The sequence below is a fragment of the Cydia splendana genome, chromosome 20 (assembly GCF_910591565.1).
Source record: "Cydia splendana chromosome 20, ilCydSple1.2, whole genome shotgun sequence".
In the NCBI taxonomy this organism is placed as follows: domain Eukaryota; kingdom Metazoa; phylum Arthropoda; class Insecta; order Lepidoptera; family Tortricidae; genus Cydia; species Cydia splendana.
In genome coordinates this window covers 3,903,230-3,928,024 of record NC_085979.1, presented here as the reverse complement: position 1 = coordinate 3,928,024, position 24,795 = coordinate 3,903,230, and the positions used below count along the sequence as shown (strand labels likewise).

Below are 24,795 nucleotides of genomic sequence, written 5' to 3'. Positions count from 1 at the left end.
TTTCTAACCATTCGCATAATTTTCCACTATATTTCATTTGATTACAATCACGGAAGACAGAAAATAGATAGGTGCGACGACGAGCGAAGCGAGGAGGAGTGTGTTAGGTGAACTGCGAGCAAAACAGTACGTGAAGCCGAGCGAGCGAAGCGAGCGTGCCTCGGCAGCGGCCGGGGAGCGCCAGAACCGACTTATTTTATTGTACGATATTCATTTACAAAAAGAAGTTATTTTTTAGTTAGTGTCTCGTATATTATAATAAGAATACATATCCAAATTATGCGAATAGTTAGAAAACCTATTAGGAAAATAAGCTACTGGAAAATAAAATTAATGGTAAAATATGCGAATGGTTAGAAATGCTTTCGGGAAAGGAAGCTATTGAGAAAAAATAAAATGGTAAAAATTGCGAATGGCAAAAATCGCATCTGGAAAAAACGATTTTCGGAAGAGACAGTACACACTCGTCACTGTGACAAGATACGAAATGGTACAGGAATTAAATTCTTTGACTGTACCTACATGAAAAAAAATAATTGTACGTCTTTAGTCTGGGAGTAAAAGCCAAATGAAGTTGGGGTTGCTGTAGAACATCTAACAAATAACCCCTACCGAATTTAATTTTAGAAAACGAGCAACATAGAGCAACCCCAACTTCATTTCTGATTTTTCTCATAAAGTAAAGAGGTATAATTCTGTTTTATATAAGTACTAAATATCTGGGAGACCGAGCTTTGCTCGGAAAACCAACTCAAAAATGCCCGTTTTCCCAGAGATAAGACCTAGCTAGATCGATTTTTCGCCCCCGAAAACCCGCATATAGCAAATTTTATCGAAATCCCCGAAATATATAAATATACAAGAATTGCTCGTTTAAAGGTAAGTATAAGATTGTGTACTAAATCCTCATATAATAAAAATATATGGGGTTGCCAGAGAGCATGACGTGTTACCGCACCTGTTCAGCAATGAACCGGAAGTCCCTCTCCCCGCGCACGTACTCGTAGGTCTCGGCCAGCGGCGGGTTGAACGGCTTGGACGCCGCGCGGTGCGCCGACGCCGCGTACGCGCTCACCGCGAACGCTATATGGGGTTGCCAGAGACGAGAGGAGATGGGGGGGGGGTTGGGGTTGGGGTTGCCAGAGAGCGTGTGTTACCGCACCTGTTCCGCGATGAACCGGAAGTCCCTCTCTCCCCGCACGTACTCGTAGGTCTCGGCGAGCAGCGGGTTGAACGGCTTGGACGCCGCGCGGTGCGCGGACGCCGCGTACGCGCTCACCGCGAACGCCGCTATTAGCGACATGCGCTCTAGATCATTGTTGCATGAGGACGCCGAATCGAGGAGCTCGGAGTATTCTAGCTCTTCGCAGAGGCGCTATGGACAAAGGTTTCAGGTAAATATTTATGGCTCATAAGTGTCATGACGATGTGATCACTATTCGCCGACTTTCGTTCTTGACGACTATTTCAATTTTCATACTTTTAGTTTTGCAAACTTTTTTTATATATTTTTACTTCGCATTAAGCCGACCATCTACAAATACTGGAATTTGACAGTTGCTAACTTACATTACCTATTGCGTTCTAATTAGAGTCATAAGAAATATAGAAATGAATACAAACCTCTAACGTATAATCGCAGGTGTATTAGTTTTATTTTGTTTGCATTAAGAAATTACTACATTATCAGATATATCGCAGCGGCCAAGGTGCTCAAACATATCTGAACAAGCACTTCAACGTCTTGACAATAGAGGCATGTTCTGATATTTGCGATCACCTTGGCCGTTTTGATATATCTGATGGCGACTGTACCTAATTATGAAAAAGTCGGTAAAACTATAACTAAGAGTAAGAAAATTGAAATAGTCGACAAAGAACGAAAGTCGGCGAATAGTGATCCCATCGTCATGACGTTTTATTAAGTGTGTGATCAAATTCCGCAATGGCAGTGTTGTAACATGCGGTTCCTGAACACATCATAGAGAGCTTATAATGTGTGTAAATAAAGCAGTGTATGTAACTACATACCTAACTAGGTATGCCTAATTAGGCATTAAATACTCGTGTATGTTTTAATGCCTTTCATTATGAAGCAGTAACATAAACTACTACCACAAAGCTTTTGAGTGTGTGTTACTTCCTAATGCTTGCTACCTTATGAAAGTCAAATTATGTACTGACCTGCAGCATATTTAGAGGTTCATTAATAGTAACCGGCATGGATATCTGGCTGAGATCCTTCCCAATATTCTTGTACAGCAGGTTCCACAGGCTCGGCGAGGCTGGCGTGGGTCTGGGACACGGTAGCCGCGAGCGGCGCGTGTAGTTGGTGGTTAGTTCTGAACCGTTCTGGAGTGGGGTCCTTTCTGCTGGGATCACTGCTGATGCTGGAAAATTAATAAATAATAATAGATTACTGCAGAGGCCGTGAAGTAAGGGATTGCAGGACGAGATTGCGGTAGACGGCCGAGTCATAGACGAGACCGGATAAAGCGAGTCTTGCAATCCATGTTCCGGCCAAGGATTGTATAGTGCTTTTCTCAAACATTGTAATAAAATATTATTCTCCGAAAAAGAGCTTTGTCTTGGTTTCTTTTTGCCAATTTATGAATGCGTCGTAATTTTTCATGTAGATTTATTTGCTTTTTTCCGGGAGCATATTACGCATAGCTAAGTTGGCTTCCTCTCTTAAATTAGGCGGAGTACAGTCCATAATTTCCCTATCGCTCTCGTCACTTGATGTCATTTTTATTTTTGAGGATATAACAATCGGAACGAACGAGAATAAATAAAAATGTAAATTGCCGCCTTTTTTATCTTTTAAACTTACAGTACAGGTCAGTTTGTGCGTATGTGTGTTCGCGATAAACTCAAAAACTACTGAACGGATTTTTATGTGTTATCACCTATCAATAGAGTGATTTTTGAGGAAGGTTTAGGTTTATTTGTTACCCCGTGCGAAGCCGGGGCAGGTCGCTAGTTAGAAGATAAGACACAAGCCACAACACAGATAAGCGGACTCACTCGCACCATCTGAGTTGTCGGAGCTGGCCGAGCCCTCCTCGCTGCTTAACGAACCGGCTTCGGAGGAGGAGTCACCGTCCAGCTCTATCACACCCGCCTGGAATACAACATTTTATCAAAGGAAGTACACAAGCAGAACGTTCAAAAAAAATATTGCAAGTCAAAAAAAATCTCACTACGGCACGTGGACCAACGAGGGTCGATAAACTGTCACGGTCGCCATGTACGGATGGCATTAGGAAGGATGTAAATCAAACAAATGTTAGGCTCGACCTGATCTATGTATACTGGATACTAAGCACGAGTGTACATAAAGTTGAATATACATAGCGTTGATGACTACAACTTCAAAGTGTTAAAAATTAAATAATAGGGAGGTCATTTTTGCTATACATCATACCTACATAACCTGGCATCAAGCCATCTGTCACGAAATGGATCCAATTTAACAATAGCCACTATTTTGATTATAGGATGACTCACGTTAGACCGGGCCGTGCCCGGACCGAGGCGTCCAATATGTCATTTTCTATGGCTGATCGGTGATCACGTGGTGCTTTCCATAGAAAACGAAGCTCCGGAAGCTCCGACCCGGCCACGGCCCGGTCTAACGTGAGTCATCCTTTTCTTTTGGGATCTAGTAAACTATGATCATTTATTGTCCAGTGCACAAACTGAGCACTTTTCGACAGCCAAATATTTTGTATGGAGACTTGGAGACGGCCGCTATATGGGGGCACCTCTATCATAGGAAAACAGAGCTTAACACTCCACACCCTCGTTGAGCTCTTCACTAAAAAATACACCTTACATAACAAAGTCCCCCGCCGCGTCTGTTTGTTTGTATGTTTGTTCGCGATAAACTCAAAAACTACTGAACGGATTTTCATGCTGTTTTCACTTATCAATAGAGTGATTCTTGAGGAAGGTTTAAGTGTAAAAGTAATTTGTAATGGTTTTGTGCAAGCCGGGGCGGGTCGCTAGTATTAATTTAATTATTAACTCACCTCATCAGTGGTGATAATCTCCCCTGGTTTGAGTTCGTCATGTTCCTCAGCGTCGAAGAACTCGGAAGCCGACACGCATGAAGAGCTGTAGCTCAGAGATTGAGGGAACGGCCGCGTCGCCTGCTGTAAGGTGGACTTTAATTATTAACTCACCTCATCAGTGGTGATGATCTCCGCTGGTTTGAGTTCGTCATGCTCCTCGGCGTCGAAGAACTCGGAAGCCGACACACATGAAGAGCTGTAGCTCAGAGATTGAGGGAACGGCCGCGTCGCCTGCTGTAAGGTGGACTTTAATTATTAACTCACCTCATCAGTGGTGATAATCTCCGCTGGTTTGAGTTCGTCATGTTCCTCAGCGTCGAAGAACTCGGAAGCCGACACACATGAAGAGCTGTAGCTCAGAGATTGAGGGAACGGCCGCGTCGCCTGCTGTAAGGTTGACTTTAATTATTAACTCACCTCATCAGTGGTGATAATCTCCGCTGGTTTGAGTTCATCATGTTCCTCACCGTCGAAGAACTCGGAAGCCGACACACATGAAGAGCTGTAGCTCAGAGATTGAGGGAACGACCGCGTCGCCTGCTGTAAGGTGGACTTTAATTATTAACTCACCTCATCAGTGGTGATGATCTCCGCTGGTTTGAGTTCGTCATGCTCCTCGGCGTCGAAAAACTCGGAAGCCGACACACATGAAGAGCTGTAGCTCAGAGATTGAGGGAACGGCCGCGTCGCCTGCTGTAAGGTGGACTTTAATTACATTGCTTGCTGTTCATGTTCAGAAACACTAGACTTATATCGACCGGGATATGAACCGTGATTACCTTTTGTATTGTTTTCGAGCTCCCGATATTTCGACGCAGTTACATGCCTCTTGTTCATAGAATCATATAAATCCCGGTCGATATAAGTCTAGTGGAACTAACCGTGAATCAATCAAAACTGTTCATATTCAGAAAGTTACATACACAGAACAACAACAGCATATAACTCAACAGATGTAGTGTATTATAGTTTTCCATCGTATTTTCTCGGAAACGTTAGCATTTGTCATGGCGCCATTCATTTATTACGTAAGATGATTTTTGCCAGTTTTTGACCCCCTGGGTGGTCTATGTAAGAAAAAATAAGGAAAGGCCGACCCCCTCCCCCCTGTTTAATATTTATTACGTAAGAATCTAAACAAAAAACTACTACACATTGGGTGTGTTTTAATTGTGATTTTCAAAGAAAAATAAAAGGAACGTTTTTTGTAGCTGCTGAGGTACTAAAACTTACTGTTTTTGATATTAATCAACTTTGGGTTCATTTGAAAGTTTTAAACTCGCTCGGACGCACGCGATATTTCAAAGTATAATCAAAACTGCGCACTTTTGTGATCTTACATAAGACCTATCAAAACTCCTCTTCCCCCCTAAATTAGCTTACGTAATAAATGAATGGCGCCTATGCTACTTCAGTCAACGTCAGTACTTTTTGTACCGAGACTGATTGATATAGCAAGACACGTTCGTACGTTTCTGTGAAAATACGATGGAAAATAAGTATGCACTACATCTGTAACATTGATAGATAATTATATCTCGTTCAAATAAGATCTATGTAGGGTCAAGGAACTTTTATGTCAGTACCATTTCGTACCTTGTCACAGGGACAATAGTATGAGGTCCCTAGCGACTTTCATATTGACTGTCACTGTGACAAGGTACGATGTTCTCAGAAATATAAATTTAGCTTCGAGCAACACGGAAGGGAGGCGGCATTCGCACTATTTCCCCTCTGCCTAGGTACAAGATCAACTGATCTAACGCGGGTAATAAAACTACTTGCGCTCGGATTTTACACTAGACCGAATCCAGACGCGCGCGTGAACACAGCAGCAGAAAAAATGCCTAATCGCTCGGTTTTTTTGTTGTAAAAAGAGGTTGGGGACATCAAATTTACACAAAGAAGGAAGGAAGGAAGGAATTTACATTTCACATCTAATATTTTTTTTCATACCATACGTTTAATTACATTTAAACACAATATATTTTAGTCTCATATAATTGTTGGATTTATCGATTTTGCTCGCCCAGTACAAATTGCGGATTGGTCGAGCGACAAATCCGACTTCTCATCTCTCAGAATACAATAAAATTCTTCGACGTGAATGTGTTAGTGTGCGTGTTGTGACACTTGTGACTCGTCCGTACACAAAAAGAAATCGAGGTTTGCAAGATTTGTCTTTGACGTGTGTCATTTTCTATGTATTTGTGTCGTCATTACAGATTGGATTTTGTATGTAAGTGTGTGAGAAGTGCGACTGTGTGCACCTTTCCCCCCGCAAAAAATGGCAGAAAGATTTGTAAGGTAAGATATCGCTTGGGCCCCTCCCTTCCGATGTGTCGGAAGCCGGTGTTGCTCGAAGAAATTTAGTAAACAACGAAAAGATGTCAAGACCACGCTTTGTTAAATATTCCTTCTGCCCATCTAAATAATGTTTATTTAATATATTTATTTCGGATAATATGTGATAATATTTTTTTGAAAAATTCCCACAAGAATATTTTTGAATGGCTAATACTTGCTTTAAAATAAATTGTCGTGTAAGTTTTTAGAAACTTCCAAAATTTTTCTGCATTTTCATCTCGCTTTTAAGAGGAACATTTGCCCAAAGATATATAAACAAATGACGATAACATAGGCATACTTACTTGATCCGAGTTATTGACGGACGATATCTCGGCGAGGTCTGACGCGTCGTGAATCCGCGACAGCCGCGAGCGCAGTTCTGTGTTTAACACTTCATACGTCATTATTTTATAGGTACTCGGTGTTAACGTGTCTATTATAAGCAAATGAGTTTGACTCCGAACTATGTAGATGGCGACATATGTGGCGTTCCATGCGTGAAAGTTCCTTATTAGAGATGGGCCAAATATGGACTATGCCGAATACGAATCATATCGAATACGAATATTCAGCCGAATATTCGGTTGAGCTAAAGCTGCGTAAAACGCTGAAAACAAGTTCATACGGGTCTGCGATCTGCACTCCTCGTGTTTTTGACCTTTCCTCCTCTGGACCGGCCGGGAATGTTTAAGAAAACAAACGGAACCGTCTCATGCCTGACCGCGAAGTGCACCTACGCCAGCTAGCGGACGCCCTTAAAAAATAATTTGTATATTCGGTAAATATTCGGCAGTTCGAACCGAACTATTCGGCCGAATACGAACATTGAAAAATATGCCGACTACCGAATATTCGGCCCATCTCTAGTCTTTATACTCCATGTGCACAAGAACCCTTCTCTGATGGAAAGCCACATGTTTTAAAGAAGGACTAAGAGAGCCGACCTTAAATGATGGGATAAGGCTAGACGGAGCGAGAAAGAAGCTGGCTTTTCATTTTAAATAGGGTATTTGACTACTAGTCAAATCAGTTTCTTTTTTCGAACTGTCAAAACGATTTTCTACTATGGAATTTTTATGAAACACTAGCATGCGATCTAGATAGCGATCAAATTACCTACTCTTTATAGTTTTATAACGGGTTTGTAAATAGAAATTGTGTCTAAAAATAACTGCCGTCTACGTTTCTCTATGAATCTTCAGGTGCTTTATTTCTTGCATGGTGTAAAATAATTTATTTTAAATACAGTCTAATACCCTATTATAGGCACCAAGAACTACAATGTATACATTTGAAACAGTGCTCACCAGAATTCTGTTGCAGCGCGGAGCTGAGGTTGGTCCGCAGCGCCGCCACCACGCCGCCCGCCGCCGGCGTCTCGGCCGCCTCCATGGCGGCGCGGAGCCGCCCGCGTTCCACCACCTACAATGAGGCCACACGGTTGACATGGCGTTCTATAACTATTGTCTGTCAGTGGATTTGCAAGCCTCTTCCCCATTAAATCCATTAATTTTGAAAAAACAACATTAACATGCATCGCGTCTAGCGTAACTTTTCAAAGTCTGCAGACCTAGTTATTATTGGTTTGAAGTTTGGCATTGAGGCAGTTTTTTATTTCATCGGGTCGAAATCGATCCACTGAACATAGGTATATGTATACTTCTACATAGCAAAGAGAATAAAGTCTATAGAGACGGATTGTCAAAGTAAATTATGTAGCCAATGTAAATTTACTGCCATCTTTCGACAGAACATAAAACTGTTAGAACGCCATTTGACTTTGATCCTTATTATTTCAGTGATATGTGTTAACTTATTAAATATTAATATTCACGCCATCTACTCGACTATAGGCCAAAGGTATGGTTCCATGTTTTCGAGCGATGGCGCCACAACCTTCAGCCTATGCTCGAGTAGATGGCGTGAATATTAATATTTAAAAAATTAACACATTAAAGAATAAGGATCAAAATCAAATGGCGTTCAAACAGGTTTAATCTTCTGTCGAAAGATGGCAGTAAATGAACTGTAGCTACATAATTTACCATGACAGTAACTCTCTTCTTCAAATCCTCTTTGTACATAGGTTAAGAAATACAAGAGATAAAGATTTTTTAAAGTGCCTTCCTTACAAATGATAAACGTAAATATAAAATGTCTTTTAATATAAAGCGCTGGTGGCCTAGCGGTAAGAGCGTGCGACTTTCAATCCGGAGGTCGCGGGTTCAAACCCCGGCTCGTACCAATAAGTTTTTCGGAACTTATGTACGAAATATCATTTGATATTTAATTTACTAGTCGCTTTTCGGTGAAGGAAAACACCGTGAGGAAACCGGACTAATACCAATAAAGCCTAGTTTCCCCTCTGGGTTGGAAGGTCAGATGGCAGTCGCTTTCGTATGCCTACGTCTGGGTTGCCTAAAACTAGTGCCTACGTCAATTCTTAGGATTAGTTATCAAGCGGACACCAGGCTCCCATGAGCCGTGGCAAAATGCCGGGATAACGCGAGGAAGAAAAAGAAGATATGTATGAATCTTACCAGAGTGGAAACAACAGTCTTCAAATTCGTCACCAAATCCTTAGCCAGTATAGTGAAGTCTTCCCTCAGCTGGTGATCGGGTGTTAAACTAGTCAATGACGTTGGGCCTGCGCCGGTGCCCACGCTTAGGGCTTCCGCGCCGGGCAGGGACTGCGGGCGAGCCGCTGCGCATGCTAGAAGAGGATTTGATTCATTAGTATGCTACGAAGTTACTTTCCATAATGTAATGTGTAAATTCGTATAGATTAGTGTAAAATAATTTATGTTGTAATTTCATATTATGAAATAAATAAATCTAAATCTAAGTATACGAAATAAACAGTTAAAATTCTAATAGGTGTAGATGTAGTGCATAATTATTTTCCATCGTATTTTCACGGAAACATGTTTTGCTATTTCAGTCAGTCTCTTCCGAGAAAATACGATGGAAAACCATTATGCACGACGTAGTATTTTATTGTTGCGATTTTTATGATAGTGTTATTTGATTTTAATGTGGCTATGAGAATTCATTATTGGCGCTTGCGTTAATAAACATTAGTTGACACATTATGTAGGTACAATTAGTATGAATACTTATTTGAAAGTTTACATTTATTGCTTGATAATTGCTTTTATTTTGCAGATGATATGGCCAATACACATCATGGTGATAGCAATAGCTATCATTATGATACTCGTGTTTCTTCTTTTTTAGTAGTAAAGCGTTATTTTATTATACTTACACAAATAAAATGGCAAATTTTTCCAGATTTTTTATGACAGCCAAAAGTCAGAACAAACACTCCCGGAAAGCAAGCTTCCTGCTTTCCGGTCACAAGTACTTTTCTATAATGTACACGTACAGTCGAAGTCAAAGATATGTTTACATATGTTACACATTTGCACCTTACTCCTTTGTGATAAGGTAAAAAATGTAAACATATCTTTGACCTCAACTGTAGGTACATTAGGATATTTTGGGACGTTCTGAGAACGTGACGTGTTTGCCTACTTGTATACTGAGTAAAGCTACTAGAGAAAAAAAATGGTGTATATAAGTCTCAGAAAAGTGTTAAATTTACAAAATAATTATGTATTGCGAATATAGTAATCAAGGAAAATTCGTTACTGGGAAATGGTTTGTTCTGATCTCTTAAAACAGTTTCTCATTTAACCCTTAAACATATTTATCTTCTAGTTCACGTTTTTATTTTTTGTTTGTTTTTATTGAGGAATGAGTCTCTTATCCGTAAGTACAGTCAGTACTTATCAAATAGATAATGTCGGCCAAAGTGGCCAAATATCCTTACTTGAAAGAAAGAAAAGTTTACTGGTCTGCAGTAACGTATAAATGCTACAAAAGCCAAGCTTTTGAGCCATTCAAATCTATGTTTGCAATTAAATGAGTCAAGCAAATTTTATCTACTAGAATTAAAAAATTATATTTGATTATATTTTTTTACATATTACCCTTCTGATTCTTCTATAATAAATAAACGAGAGAAATCAACAACATAATACTTAATATGGTATCTGAATATCTGAACTAGTATGCTATGTGAACTTACAGTAAGGAAGTATAGAATCTAAACTAGTGACGCAAAATAAACTAAAGAAAATCATGCAAGATCCAAAGACTTGGAAATTGGAATGAATTGGTTTATGATCACAAATGGTCGTTGGGTTGGTATATACAAGAAGTTATGCTTTGAAAACCATGATGTTCTTTTAAAAATATATTTACTGCAAATAAATGTATATTAAATGTAATTTGCCACTAGATTCCTGTAGTAAGTACCTACGTAAGTAGGTATAAATAATAAATGAACCGATCTATCTTATTTTTTCCTAATCTACATATTCGCAACCGAAGAGATACGGCTCTAAAATCTAAACATAAACTAATTATGTCCCGATGCCTTATAGATAATGTATAAGTTTATTTCTACTATGATTCTAACCACTAACCCGAAAAAAGCATGCTTTCCCAAAATGTACAACCTCCTAAATACTCGTGCTTCCTGAATTAGACTTCTTCCTAAAGCGAACATTTTGGGAAAGCAAAAAAATATATATAAAAGGAAATACAGCTTTATAGAATAGTGGTTATTTGTAACGCAATCTAAAATTATCTATCTTCAGTGAGGCTATATCCGCGCTAAACTAGTGCCGCTACGCAGTTACATATGACCATTCATAGCCCTTAAACCATCAATTTAAGGTATACTATTGGTAGGTATATTGCACTACAAGCTATTTACACAATGTACCTGATCAAACATATACCTTATTACAACGACTTAAGGTACATGAATGGTTTGTTGTCTACACTACTCAATGTACCTTGCACGCAATGCCGGGAGGTCACGGTGTTGGCTGCAATGGAACACCGATGACCTAGATGTTACCAAATCTAATCACACCACATTCAGCAGGCCTATTATGGATGGCTTTATCCATGTGACAAAATATCCGTCACTTTTTAACAGCGCGAATGAAAGCGACGGATACCGTTTTATCACGCTGTCACGTAGACAAGAACGACCATCATAAACGTACAGGACTTGAATAATTGTCAGGGTCATGACATGAAGAATATTTATATAGGTTTTAAAAAGACTTTTAGAGAGATTTGTAGGTTTTAGCGATATTGTTATTATACTTAGATTTTAGCGATAAAATCAATGATTTTAGCTAGAGTCTGGCTACTGAAATATTACACAAATGTTTGGCGGGAAATTCAAAAAATCTTGGGCTGGTCACACTTTGTGTAGTAGGAATTATAGTTTTGATACTAGAAAATATTTTTAATTCTCTGTGCACACGCTTACGTACCTTAGTACCTAAGGATATAAGTTAAATATACGTTGACGTGCACTCAAAGTCAGCTCACACAATTTCTACCACTATGTAAAGTACAGTCAACGATAAACACATATGTTAACACTTTCTCACCATGTACAATTGTAACAAGGCGAAAAATGAACTGTAAAGTGTAAATAAGACCTAGCTCGATAATACCGTAATATTATAATCCATCACCAAAAAAAAATACATAAGTACTATGCCAAATGCTAAGTATCAAAATATTTATAGAGCACCAACCTCCTAATTTGTTTACATTTGTTTATGAGTTGTAAACATTGCAGTTTTTCGTAACACAACGCTACACGTCGACTTCGCACATTGTCATAATTATTTACGAGCTTGAATTATAGTTTGCGAACCTCATCTCAGTATAGACATTATTAATATTATTTAAAATAAACCCCTTATAAACCGCAAACAATTTGAATGAATGCCATAAATTGACAACTGACTTTTAGCTTATTTTTAAATCATAGACAATTGGTGATACAACAACGAAATATCTGTCAACAATTTTTGGCTAGCCAGACTCTAGTTTCATTCAGTAATAGTTCAATCCTGATGGAGTATGAAAAGGTTTCTACAAATACATATTGCTGTAAACCTTTTTTGTTGTTTCACCTCCGATTAACTTTTAAAAAGATAAACTCTCAAGTTAGCTCACACAACATTTAGGAAAGCAATAGTCAGTATTTTTGATTTGTTCACTATTGAGGAAAAAAAACCTAAACTAAATGCATTACGGAGACAATCATAGAAATTATTACCACTATTGAACAACTCACTTATATTCTGTTGTTCACATTCCCTTAAAAACTCGAAAATATACTGACACAATATTTTGGCTATTGGTATTATGTACCCACCGCCACTGTCACTTGACATGTTTAAGTCACTAAAATTTATAGATAGTCAATTTAAAATCTTTAAACACTTCACGTTATTAAAACTGTTCACTACCGCTAATCATAGAGGCAAAACAATGAATAACATCACAAGGCCTGACTAAAATTATATCATCTATATCTATAGCCTAATAATTTAGACTTTAAAGCGTTGAAATAGAGCGTAAATTATAATAACAGATTCAAGCGAGATTAGATAATAGTGTTGCACTGTGTAATGTGTATTTTTAGAGAGAACTAGTATACTAAAACCGTTTTTTGCAATAAAAAATGTACAGGTAACAAGCATGTAATTTTTACAAAATAAAAACTAGTACTGATTCATCTTTAATTAAATAGTTCAGTCGCAAATGTAGATACATATAATGTCTAGGAAAATAACTAAAATATGAATACAACTTCGAACATTGGATCATCTCTACTTTGAAATCCGTCTCAAAAATTTAACGTTGCAAACGACTAACATATTTATTGCATTGTGATAAGATTGGAAATAGCTTGCAATACCTGCATGACGGAGAGTAGATCAATAGATACGTTATCAGGAGATAGCGGACTAGCTTTAGATTACACGATCAAGGTCGTTAAGACTTCATCTCGAAACGCGTATCTATAAAAAATACATCGTAAAAAGAAAGACTTGGGAGGAAATTATTTAAGATTATTGTCTGAATTCTGTCGTATCCCAGTGTCATGCCTTATGCCCCCCTAGTTTCTGACACTAATTTCAATCCGGCGGGCGCAGCATGGTTCCATTTTTATCGCCTGTCACTATGCCCGTCACTTTCGCACTTACATATTTGTTGGAACGTGACAGACATGGTGACAAGCGATAAAAATGCGACCGTGCTACCGCCGTAGTACTGTCTGCCCTTCAAGGAGTCTAGTTCATCCTGTCATCGCCGGGTCTATGATCAGTCAGATCTTTGGTCGAGTTGCCACTCCGGAGTGATTTTGCCGGACAATTCAGACACTTGGCAAACATGACCAGCTCAGTCGCATTTGGGCACTACCAGAATTACTATAAATAATACGGGCAAGTTTCCGCGAATGGACCAAGTAGCTATTTTGCGTAAACATGAAATAATTATAAATGTAAAATTTAAAGTTTATTTTTATTAATTTTGTTTGTTAGAACAAATATATATATGCGCACACTTTCTAGTGTACTTTTAATTGTGTTAATTTAATAGTTTATGTAATTCTTTATATATATTAGTTATAAAAAGTTTTCTAATAAAATGAATCAAATAACTCAAGTGTGTAAATGTGACGTTTTCAGTCAAAAGGTACCACTTGGTGGCTTACCATACCTTTGCTTGAAAACGACACAAATGTCGAAATTCGAGAATATCAAGCAAAAATAAAACATGTCTCGGATTGTTTGTACATTGGAACCCTTTCGCTAAAGCAAACAGGTGACATTGACTTATATATTACTTCGTAAAGACGGGCCTTACGGGCACTAAGAATGGCCAGTACAATGGTGTCCCGCACACGAATTCGAGTCAATCGTGCAATCTAACGCCACAACGCGATTGGTTGGTGAGTTCGCATCACGCGCGTGATTGGTCGCAACGTTGTCATAGACTCCACGATTGGCTCGAATTCGTGAGTGACACCGCTGAACTAGCACCATTCTTAGTGCCCGCAAGGCCCGCCTTTATATACATAAGTCAATGTGTAGCGATTGTGTACCGTGTATAAGTAATATCTTGTATGAAATAGCCATAATATAAGATATCTTATGATCATGGAATTTTCCATAAGTTTCATACAGTAGACGTCAAAATTATGTTTACATATTTCGCCTTATTACAAAGGAGTAAGGTGCAAAAGTGTAAACATATCTTTGACGTGGACTGTACAGTAAAGGAATTTGATTTCTCTGCTTACTTCGTACCTTGTCAAAGTGACAATTAATATGTAAGAAACTAGGGATCTCATATTATTGTCACTGTGACGAGGAACGAAGTGGCAAAGAAATATCATGACCGTACATTATATAAACGGAGAAGTTGTAGGTAAGATCTCTATCGTTTTGTAAATTTTTAGAGGTTTTCCTTAGTAACTAATAGGATAGCAAGTTAAAAGCAGAAAATAAGATTGGTCATCACTTAAATTTAAAGTTAGACCATGAAAAGACAATTTTGGTAACGTACGCAATGCAAGTGTTATTTATACGTCATAATTTCATAGAAGTTTGACGTTTAAAATAACACTTGCATTGCGTACGCTATCAAAAACGTTGCAGTCTTTCCGTGGTCTAACTCTTTCACTATTTTTTGTCAATACGTGAAAAAGAGATGAAGATGTTCTTTATGACTTTTATGAGACATAACAATTAGATTTAAGTATGACGACACAAAACATTTAATCAGTCAGTCTGGCAGTCCACACAAAATACTATTTATAACCTCTAGCCGCCCAGAGACCTATAAAAAGGTCTCCTGTTCCATTCTAATTTGAACTTTGTGTTGACAAAATAAGATTTCATTTTGCTTGGCAAGGTTTGACGTACGGCTAGAGGATAATATTGACGTAATGTACAATGGTGGAGAAGTGTAAAAGGATCAAAAGAGGGGTGAAATAAAAATAAAAAGGTCTTACGAACTAAAGTGGAGGCCAGAAATGTTGAAAGAAACGCTGTAAGTTAACAGAAAAGTACATTAGAGTTGGTGATATTGAGCATAAGATGGGTCACACAAAAGTTTGAACGATGCTAAACATACGAGCATCTTTCCAATGCTTCGATATACTGTTTATTCCTAGCATTAAGAATTCTTAGCGAAAATTCTCACAAGACCTAGCAAAGTGACAGTAGCCAAGCCATTCATGACATTAGCTTGACATGCCCAGAGTTTAGTTGGTTTACATTCAGAATAATCACTTTCGCAAAAGCACTATTGCACATGCCATTCGACTTAAATCCAACAACAAGATTAAATACATTTTATATTCGATTTAAATGAAAAGCAATGTCTGTCCACTTTCCGGTTTATCAAGTTACTCAAATTGTCCACTTTTCAAAAATGTCCAATTTCCCGACGTATTTTTATAAGAATATCGGAAAGTGTGTTGTTTGGAGAAATGCTTTTACGCAAGGAAAGCGACAAAAGCACGTAGGTTTTGAAATTGAGCATTCCGTAGCTATCTCATGGGAATTAAATACACCTTATTTGTTCGCAAAATATATTGCATATGACTTATTTTTCGTACATTTTGGGAAAGCAATCATTCTGAACAACCCACTCGTGCACCAAGCCTGAAAACTTGACGGGCGATCTCAGTCTCAACCATGCGACCTGAGAACTTACCAATCTCGTAGAATCCTTGACAAGACATAATTTCAAAATTAAGTACTCAATTTATAGTGCGACATAAAATAGTAGAAATTAAATAAAATGGAACTAAAAAAATTCGGTACTTTTCAACAATTTGCTATGTTTAAGCATTTCAATAATTTTCTACAATTTCTTGTCGGACTCTACTAAAACAAGACTGGACTTCAAATTTTATTTGGACAATAAATAACTTACACGATTCCGTTACAATTTAAAAACAAACAATTACAAAAACAAAACTGAGTCACTTCATGTTCAGATAATTTTGGGCAGGTTAGTTCTTCAGGACAGGATTCGGGATTGGGATTGTAGGTTTTTTGTGTTCACTATAAACAAACACAAAATGTCTGGGTGTTAAAATATGACCCTTTACAACAGAAATTCATTGATTGTAAAAGATATGTAAAGCCCAAGAGAAAATATTGCTCTCGAGTTTGATAGCCGAAATAATTGACATTTGGTAACTGAAATGTCAAACGTCAACTTTTGACAACCAGGCCCCTATTTCACCACGGTGACAGGTGCGACAACTGTCGACACCACTGTTACTGACGTCACAGGCCTCCATAGGCTACGGTAACCACTACCATCGGACGGGCGGTGTGCTAGTTTGCCAACAATATTTTAATAATAAAAAAATCCATTATATCGCTTGTAAATAAGTAAGTACTTATTTTGCGAAACTAATGACAATTGTCACAAGAAACACGACAATTGTCACGAAATTTCGACAGAGAACTCATTTCCTGTCAAGAATTACCGAAAATTATTTTAAATCTTGTGACAACTGTCATCATCATCATCATAAACTTCGCAAGAGAAATACGATCTTCCTCGCGTTATCCCGGCATTTTGCCACGGCTCATGGAAGCCTGGGGTCCGCTTGACAACTAAACCCATGATTTGACGTAGGCGCTAGTCTATACGAAAGCGACTGCCATCTGACCTTCCAACCCAGAGGGGAAACTAGGTCTTATTGGGATTAGTCCGGTTTCCTCACGATGTTTTCCTTCACCGAAAAGCGACTGGCAAATATCATATGATATTTCGTACATAAGTTCCAAAAACTCATTGGAAATACCTATTTTATAATAAAGTTTTTTTTAATAATACAATGATGGTGACGAACAGGAATAGGGCCCACCCATTGGTAAGCGGTAACCGTAGCCCATGGATGCCTGTGACGTCAGCAACAGTGATATTTGTCGAATTGTCGCACCTGTCACCGTGGTGAAATAGGGGCCAGGTATTTTCACGGAAACGCACGAACGTGTTATGCTATTTCAGTTAGACTCAGTACAAAAAGTACTGAGGTTGACTGAAGTAGCATGACACATACGAATGTTTCCGAGAAAATACGATGGCAAAGGATTGTTCACTACATTATCTGTACAGCGATATCTACATCCGCTGTTAAATTCGAGGCACCAATTTTTCATAGACTTCACCTTCCTCTATTAATAAAAATTAGACCACATTATTACCGTGTAACACAAAAAATTTTTTTCATATTTTAACACCCAAAAAGCGTTACGAAGCATCTACCACTTCCACATCTAACATTAAGGGACACTACAATCTATCTTTCATATATAATTATTATTTTTTAAAGACGGAAAAGACGAAAATACCCCGAAAAGTTTTTTTTTTCAGTTATAACGTATGCAAAGATCACACGCAATCCAACAATAACGTATTGCATTAAAATCTATGCACATATTTGCATTGGCGTTATTTATTAGGTTTTGCGTTATATAAAAGCGACAAATGACAGGCGGCATTTATTGTCACATTTCAAAACAAGACATTATTTTGGTTTTTAGTAGAAAAAAATCCTTTTTTGGTGTGTCCAGTTTTCCGCAACGTTTACTGTATGGAGAGTAGAGGTAAGGAAAACACTCACTGTGTATGAAAAAGTGTCCTTCAAAAAACCTTAAATAGGTGGCGCCACAATACATAGAATATTTGATAAAAATTTCAAGTCAGTGACAGCGGACTTCACTCCGTCAATAACGGCACAAAATAAATAATAGAACAGTCATCAGCAATAGTATCTTACACAACTAGGGCCGCAAAAATATATGACGCGCTCTTATTCCGCTCCAAATAAGAACGTGTCATATATTTTTGCGGCCCTAGTTGTGTAAGATACTATTGCTGATGACTGTACTAGGTACAGAAGATTCACTCTCTAACAAAACGCGTCTATTACGACAGATATGACTGCTAGGTGGCGCAGGCGAGAGCAGGCGTCCGTTCCGTAGCTCCGCGCGGCAACTACTATGGCTAGACACCAAAATTGTTGTGGGCCGCATGTACTTGTAGCGGCGCGACGAAATCGCGGAGTGAGCCACGCCTGGTAACGGCTAAGTTCATAGCTACTCTAGCGCCACTCTGGAGAGATTTGAAACTGTTATTTATAGCTACACTATTGCAACTTTTCTCTTTACCTCTACCCTCCATAGTTATATAGTATACACGGTGGCTAAAAATAACTGCATTCCCGTTGCCAGGGATATTTTGGAATTATTCTGAGCAACTTTTACTATGGGACCAACCCCGAAACCGCGAATAAAACGTTTAACCCTCCCATAAAAAATGGACTACCCAAAATGTATGAAACAGCCAAGTTTTTATTACGCGATTTCGGTATTGGTCCGATAGTAAAAGTTCCTTCGTATACTCCCAAAACCTCCCTGGCCACGGGAATGCAGTTATTTTTTAGCCACCCTGTATAAGTCCGAAATAAAAATAAACACTTTTAAAATAATTGTCATCTGTCACTTTTACAGTTGAAGTGTTGTCAAAATGTGGGTATAATGCATGGTATACTCCGCCTGGTACTCTCTTCCGATCATGTAACTGACACAAGCCTACGTCATCATGCGACAGCGCTATATAATAGTATGCAATAGCGCTATACAAAGTGGCAATGTTATTGTGACGTAGGCTTGTGTCACTCTGGGAAGAGAAGACCATGTTTTATTGGACTATGGGTATAGTAGTAATAAAGTGTTACCTATGGGAAGACTGGCTGCCGAGTTGGGCATAGACGACGCGCCTCCGCCCGGCGACGGTGGCGCCGTGAGAGCTGAGAGGGCCTGTTAGAAAACATATTCAATTAAACTAGCTATTTTATAAGAAAGGTATAAATGCGATGTGAGCGTTGCGAGGAGACTGGATTAATCGCAGATCTAGTTACTTTTTTGGGTTGGAAGGAAAGATGGCAGTCGCTTGCATTGAACGGAATGTAACGCATGGGCGTTTAATACGGCTGCGTTTACCTCGTAAAACAATATAGTGTCATTATATTATCTGATGTAAAATGGGTGTGCGGCAAACGCATTGCGTTTATCGCATAAAACAACCATGCGCTTAAAAGTGCCTGGGCCTATTCCTGGGATTATATTGTCAAAGCGGATTCCTCACTCCTCTAGGTTACCGGTAACCCATAAACGATTTCCGCATTAACGTGTCCGTCCCGTGTCCTTGGCAACTGGTAACGCTAAGGACCAGTTGCATCAACTACATATAGCAGACTGATCAACGTCACGCAGCAGTCAACTATGAAACTTCCAATAAAATTTAGCGAACGCTTTAACGGTGACAGACGGCTTGGTGCCCGGCCTTAAGATAAGAAGGATTTTTGATACCTAGGTACCATATGCGAACTAGATCCGTCAACGTGAGGCGATGGCAGTTGCTATTGGACTTTTTTTTAATCATAAAGACCAATAGGCTACTTTCCTACTAGTCAAATCAGCTTCTTTTTTAGAACTGTCAAAACGATTTGCTAATATGGAATTTATATGAAAACTAATATAGTGACGTAACGGTCAACTCAACTACTTTTTATATTTCAATCCGATTTATTAAATATAAATTGTGGTTCAAAATAACTGCAATTTATGTTTTTCTAATAATTATCTGGTGCTTTATTTCGCGCACGGTGAGAAATAATTTATTTTAAGTAGAGGAAACATCAAAACAATACATACCATATGCGAGCTAGATCCGTCAACGTGGAGCGGCGCGAGTTCCACCGACGCGCATTTGCTGTTGGACTTCTTCTTGCGGAGGCCGAACTTGCGGCGGTCCTTCTTGACGTTCGGCGAGGCGCCCTCTAGTGACACCTGCTTTAAACGAAACTCTCTCATTAGTCTCATTACTTTGTTGACTGCTTTACGCACAGAATAACTGGGCTCGAACAATTCATGCGGATGACGTAAAAATTACGTAATTTTGCACACAGGATGCTGTTTGTATTAAAACATTCGTGTGACATGTCGCACGAAGTAACAAAATTTTAAATCATCCTATGAGTGGTTTGACGTCATCCGCATGATTTGTTCGAGCCCTGAGAATAAGTAATAGACGCTAATAGTACTACCAGTGGGGAGACACTCCTGACTTCGGTCGAAGTCGGCTCCGTTCGGCTCAGCATTGCTCCGATCAATTATTAGGGTGGACACAACTTGTCGTCCATTTGCGTGCACGGCCACAGATAAGAGAATTATTTGAATTTTAACAACCCTAAATAGCCGTAAGGGATAGTGCCATAAGTTAGAAAGGGATATTATGATACGTCCCTGAATCGCTGTCGAACTTCGGTTTTGTAGGTCCTTTCTGTACGGTAGTACTATTACTTATTCTGTAGTTTAACCGATTCAGGAACGAATCGTACTGTCCCTTTCTAATGTGTGGCACTATCCCTTTCAGCTATTAGGGTTCTCAAAATTCAAGTCATTATCTTAACTGGTCAAGTTGTGCCAACCCCAATAATTGCTGAACAATGCTGAGCCGAACGGAGCCGAGAATGCCCGAAAGGAGGAGTGTCCCCATTGCTTTAGGTATAGCGAAGTTATTCACAATAGAAAAGATGTACAGTTTAATATGTACAGTCAGCAACAGAAGTTACTATAGTGTAAATAACATTATTTGCGGTATTTGACGTCTGTCACTCACAACAGCAATACTACGTAAAATGTTTTGCACATCGAAATCACAAAGGAAAACAACTGCACTGCGAACGTTTACGTTCTACGTCTTTTTTTTTTTTAATTTTAGGGTTGGCCGGACACCACCGTTATGAATCGGTAGTCGTCTAAGTAAATCGATATGAATTTTTCATTTTTCTTTTAATAAAAATAAGGAAAAGGTGGATAATTAACTGTAAATATGGATATATTTATCGTCACTTAACAGACAACAAATTTGACACAGAAATAACATAAATAAACTTTAAAATAGATCCCCAGTTAGTTTCAATTTTGACAATGGGTGCGACCAACTCGGTCGGTGTATTTAATACACCGACCGACCGGTAGCTTGCGGGAAAACCATATAATTCTAGCTTTATTTAAATCTCAAATAAAAATTCATTATACGTCACAATTCGATACCTCAGTCTACGTGCCATCCAATCGTAATCGCTTGCTGTGACAATCGATTTGCGTTAGTTACATCTCTATATACGTCAGTCATAATGTGTCAAATACCGCAAATAATGTAATTTACACTATAAGCGGGCGAGGTGTTCAAAATGATCTTGACGCGACTTTATTGTTAGAGAATAAGAGCGTGTCAAGGTAATTTTGAACACCTCGCCCGCTTAGCAACTTCTGCTGCTGACTGTATGTAAATTTAATAATTCCTGCAAAAAAATGTAAAAACTAGGTATTCAAACAATATGATACTAACAGACAGCATGATTTTTCAGAATTTTTCCTAAAGATATTCTTCAATTTTCTTTACTATACTCCTCCTTATATTAATTTTAATAACTGCATCTGAAATAAATATAAAATGCCGGTTTTCTATTCCAATTCAAACGAATTACTTAGCGAAATTAATATGTATATGTAAGGCTACAATTGAATAGGCAATATTACGCGAAACTCTGCGTAGGGAGCGCCACTATCACTGTCCATCACAATCTGGGGGTCTACCGCGAAACAAGATATGTACTTAATTAAAATTTCGTTATCTAACTCCTCTATCACTCTTGCATATTCGAGCGATAAAGAGGCAGATAAATAAATTTCCATTTTCGCGTTTCCCGGTAGGCCCTTGTTAACAAACCGCCTTGATGCATCACATATTTTATTGTCTGTGAAAACTTGTCAAAAAACAGTTTAAGGCACAGTATGTATAAGTCACTCTATGGTTTACTAGCTAAATTAGTGCTGCACTCTGGCGGCAGAACATTGCAGTAATACCCCCTTATTTGAACCAAATAAAAGAGCCTAGGGGCTATTCATAAATTACGTCATTTCAAATTAGGGGGGGGGGGGTCTGGACATCGGATGATGGTAGCATGACGTAGGAGGAAACGGGGTCATTCGAAGCATGATTTTTGGATGATTTTAGGAAGGGGGGGGGGGGGGGAGGGGGGGTAAAAAATCGACAAAAATCGATGAAGTAATTTATGGACAGCCCCCTATTGACCATAGGTAGGTCATAAAAAATCTAAGTACTTACATCTGTGTCGTGATGGTGCATGTTCTGTATCTCCAGCATGGCGTCCAGCAGGCGCTGGAGTTGCTGGACGGACAGCTGTGCTTGCCCCAGCTCACGAGACGCGCTCTCCAGCGGACCGCCGGATTCTGGGACAAAAATAGTAGACTGTGTCACAAGGGAGCAAAATGACATATTTACGGCGAAGACGTACGTTGAATTCAGAACCAAGCGAAACATCCTATAATTAAATATAAGGATTCTAAAATATAATCCTGAGCGTAGAGGGATTCAAGTGTTAACGCCCAAGGTGGAAATAATTTTGCTACCATGTGACACATACCGTTTTTCACATCACCTATGAGGAAATTATTTTGTTCAAAAATATTGAACCTAAAAAAATTGTATGAAAAAGAAAAATTTCATGTCCTAGAACAGAATAGTGCCACTTTGGTCCCTCTTAGCAGGGAAGAATAGTGTCACTTTGCTCCCTCCTAGCGGAGAAGAAAAGGCCCTTTTTCGAATAGGTGATGTGAAATAATTATTACTTATGCTGATACTTTATAAGTTTATACGTTCCAAGGATGTACATTTGGCATTCTTAAGTATTATACACCACAAGTATTATTGTGTATTTATTTATTTATACTTTAAGGTAACAGTGGTCTTTCCTAGAAAAATAGGGTGGGGGCCAATGAAAATACTTTAAGGGTCCAATAATTAAACCTACTTATAAACGAGAATCGCGTATCCAAAGCAGAAGAACTCGTATTTTATGAAGTATTCAGAACTTTTTTCAAAAAGTTAATTTTTTTGGATACAACTAACAACCATGCAAGACACAACACTTGTTAATATTAATGGAGATTCATGCAAAACAAATAAAAATTAAAACATTGAAATTGGCATTTAAAACATCACAACATTTAAGCAGTGGAAATTAGCAAGCAAGCATTTTGTTTAACTCAGTTCGGTCTAAAGTGTATTATCCTTACGTGTCTTATCATGTAAACAAACTGAACGCCGCGAACCACGTTCGACGTGTTGCCTCCCTGTCACACTTACGTACGAAATTACAAGTGCGACAGAGATGCAACAAGTCGAACGTGGTTCGCGGTAGGCCCTCTGAACGTCAAAGGGTCATTCCAACAATACGATTCATAGACAATCTAGACATCGTAATGTCGGTTGTTTTTGAGGTGATCCGTTTCGTTACTGCGATTATTGATGAAAAATCTTATTAGAAATTATATTTTTCAGTGGTTATTTGGTTGATTTCAATACTTTGTGAGTTTCTTTAAGTATACAACATCTTAAGTGATGGTTATTGTGTATAGTCTGAATAATCTCAGGTGAACCTTTCGGGCTCGGACCCTAATCTGTTAAACAAAAGATATTGTTTCCTTTATGCAGTGGTTACAATGCTTACTGCTAATAGGCCCGACGTAAGTAACGGGAACAAACCCATTTAAAAAGCAAATTTACCATTCTAATTATATGGTTCAAATTCTTGAATCAGCACATTCGGAGATAACACGTTTTTGCTATCTCTAAAAACAAGACCACCCTAATTGTTCTCTGAACAAGCTGTCATATGAATTTGAACCTTACTACTATCACGATAGTTGCTTTTTAAACGACATGGTTGCTTTGGCACGTGCTGTAGACCGCTCTTAAAAGAAACAAAGGCTTTTGTTTAACGGATTAGCACCCGAACTCGAAAAATTCACCTGAGATTATTAATTAAACTATATAATAGAACTATAATTGCAGAGGTAAGTGTGATAATGTCTTCGAGAAGTGTTTATTTACAATATTTACTTGATAGAACAAGTAAGGATAATTACACTTTATAGTTCGTTTTTTTAGCATTAGAAAAAAGGTAAGCAATCTTGACGTGTCTTGACACTATTTAAAAATAAGTCACGGCATATATGTAACAATTATTAATCTAATACGATCATTTATATTCTTCTGCTTTCATAAGTAATAGTTACTGATTTTTAAAAAGCGTTTTTCAATTAAAAGACATGTCAAGATCGTTTACCTTTTTTCTAATCCTAAAAAAACGAACTATATTATTGGATGATGTTAGTCTCGTAGCTATAGGTACACTCAGCAGCAGAAGTTGCTAAGCGGGCCGGGAGTTCAAAATGATCTTGACGCGACTTTATTGTTAAGAGAATAAGGGCGTGTCAAGGTAATTTTGAATACCTCGCCCGCTTAGCAACTTCTGCTGCTGATTGTACCTCAACTCTGACACAATATTACGAAC

General features: G+C 38.4%; 1 protein-coding gene across 4 annotated transcripts in view; it reads right to left on the bottom strand.

Moving 5' to 3' along the window:
• The window catches only part of LOC134800692 (oxysterol-binding protein-related protein 3-like), a 53,979-nt gene that overhangs the window by 11,614 nt on the left and 17,570 nt on the right, over positions 1-24,795 (bottom strand). The window contains exons 7-17 of one of the 4 annotated variants that reach the window (XM_063773188.1): positions 22,545-22,669; positions 20,063-20,200; positions 19,084-19,165; positions 15,331-15,366; positions 8,966-9,138; positions 7,733-7,847; positions 6,728-6,816; positions 4,035-4,169; positions 3,028-3,124; positions 2,185-2,390; positions 1,163-1,375 (exon numbers count right to left, since the gene is read on the bottom strand). In XM_063773188.1, the coding sequence (XP_063629258.1) occupies positions 1,163-1,375; positions 2,185-2,390; positions 3,028-3,124; positions 4,035-4,169; positions 6,728-6,816; positions 7,733-7,847; positions 8,966-9,138; positions 15,331-15,366; positions 19,084-19,165; positions 20,063-20,200; positions 22,545-22,669 (1,409 nt within the window). Of the gene's footprint in view, positions 1-1,162; positions 1,376-2,184; positions 2,391-3,027; positions 3,125-4,034; positions 4,170-6,727; positions 6,817-7,732; positions 7,848-8,965; positions 9,139-15,330; positions 15,367-16,228; positions 16,391-19,083; positions 19,166-20,062; positions 20,201-21,764; positions 21,854-22,544; positions 22,670-24,795 lie in introns of those variants that run through there. The other 3 variants (XM_063773187.1, XR_010145556.1, XR_010145555.1) reach the window with 3 other exon arrangements.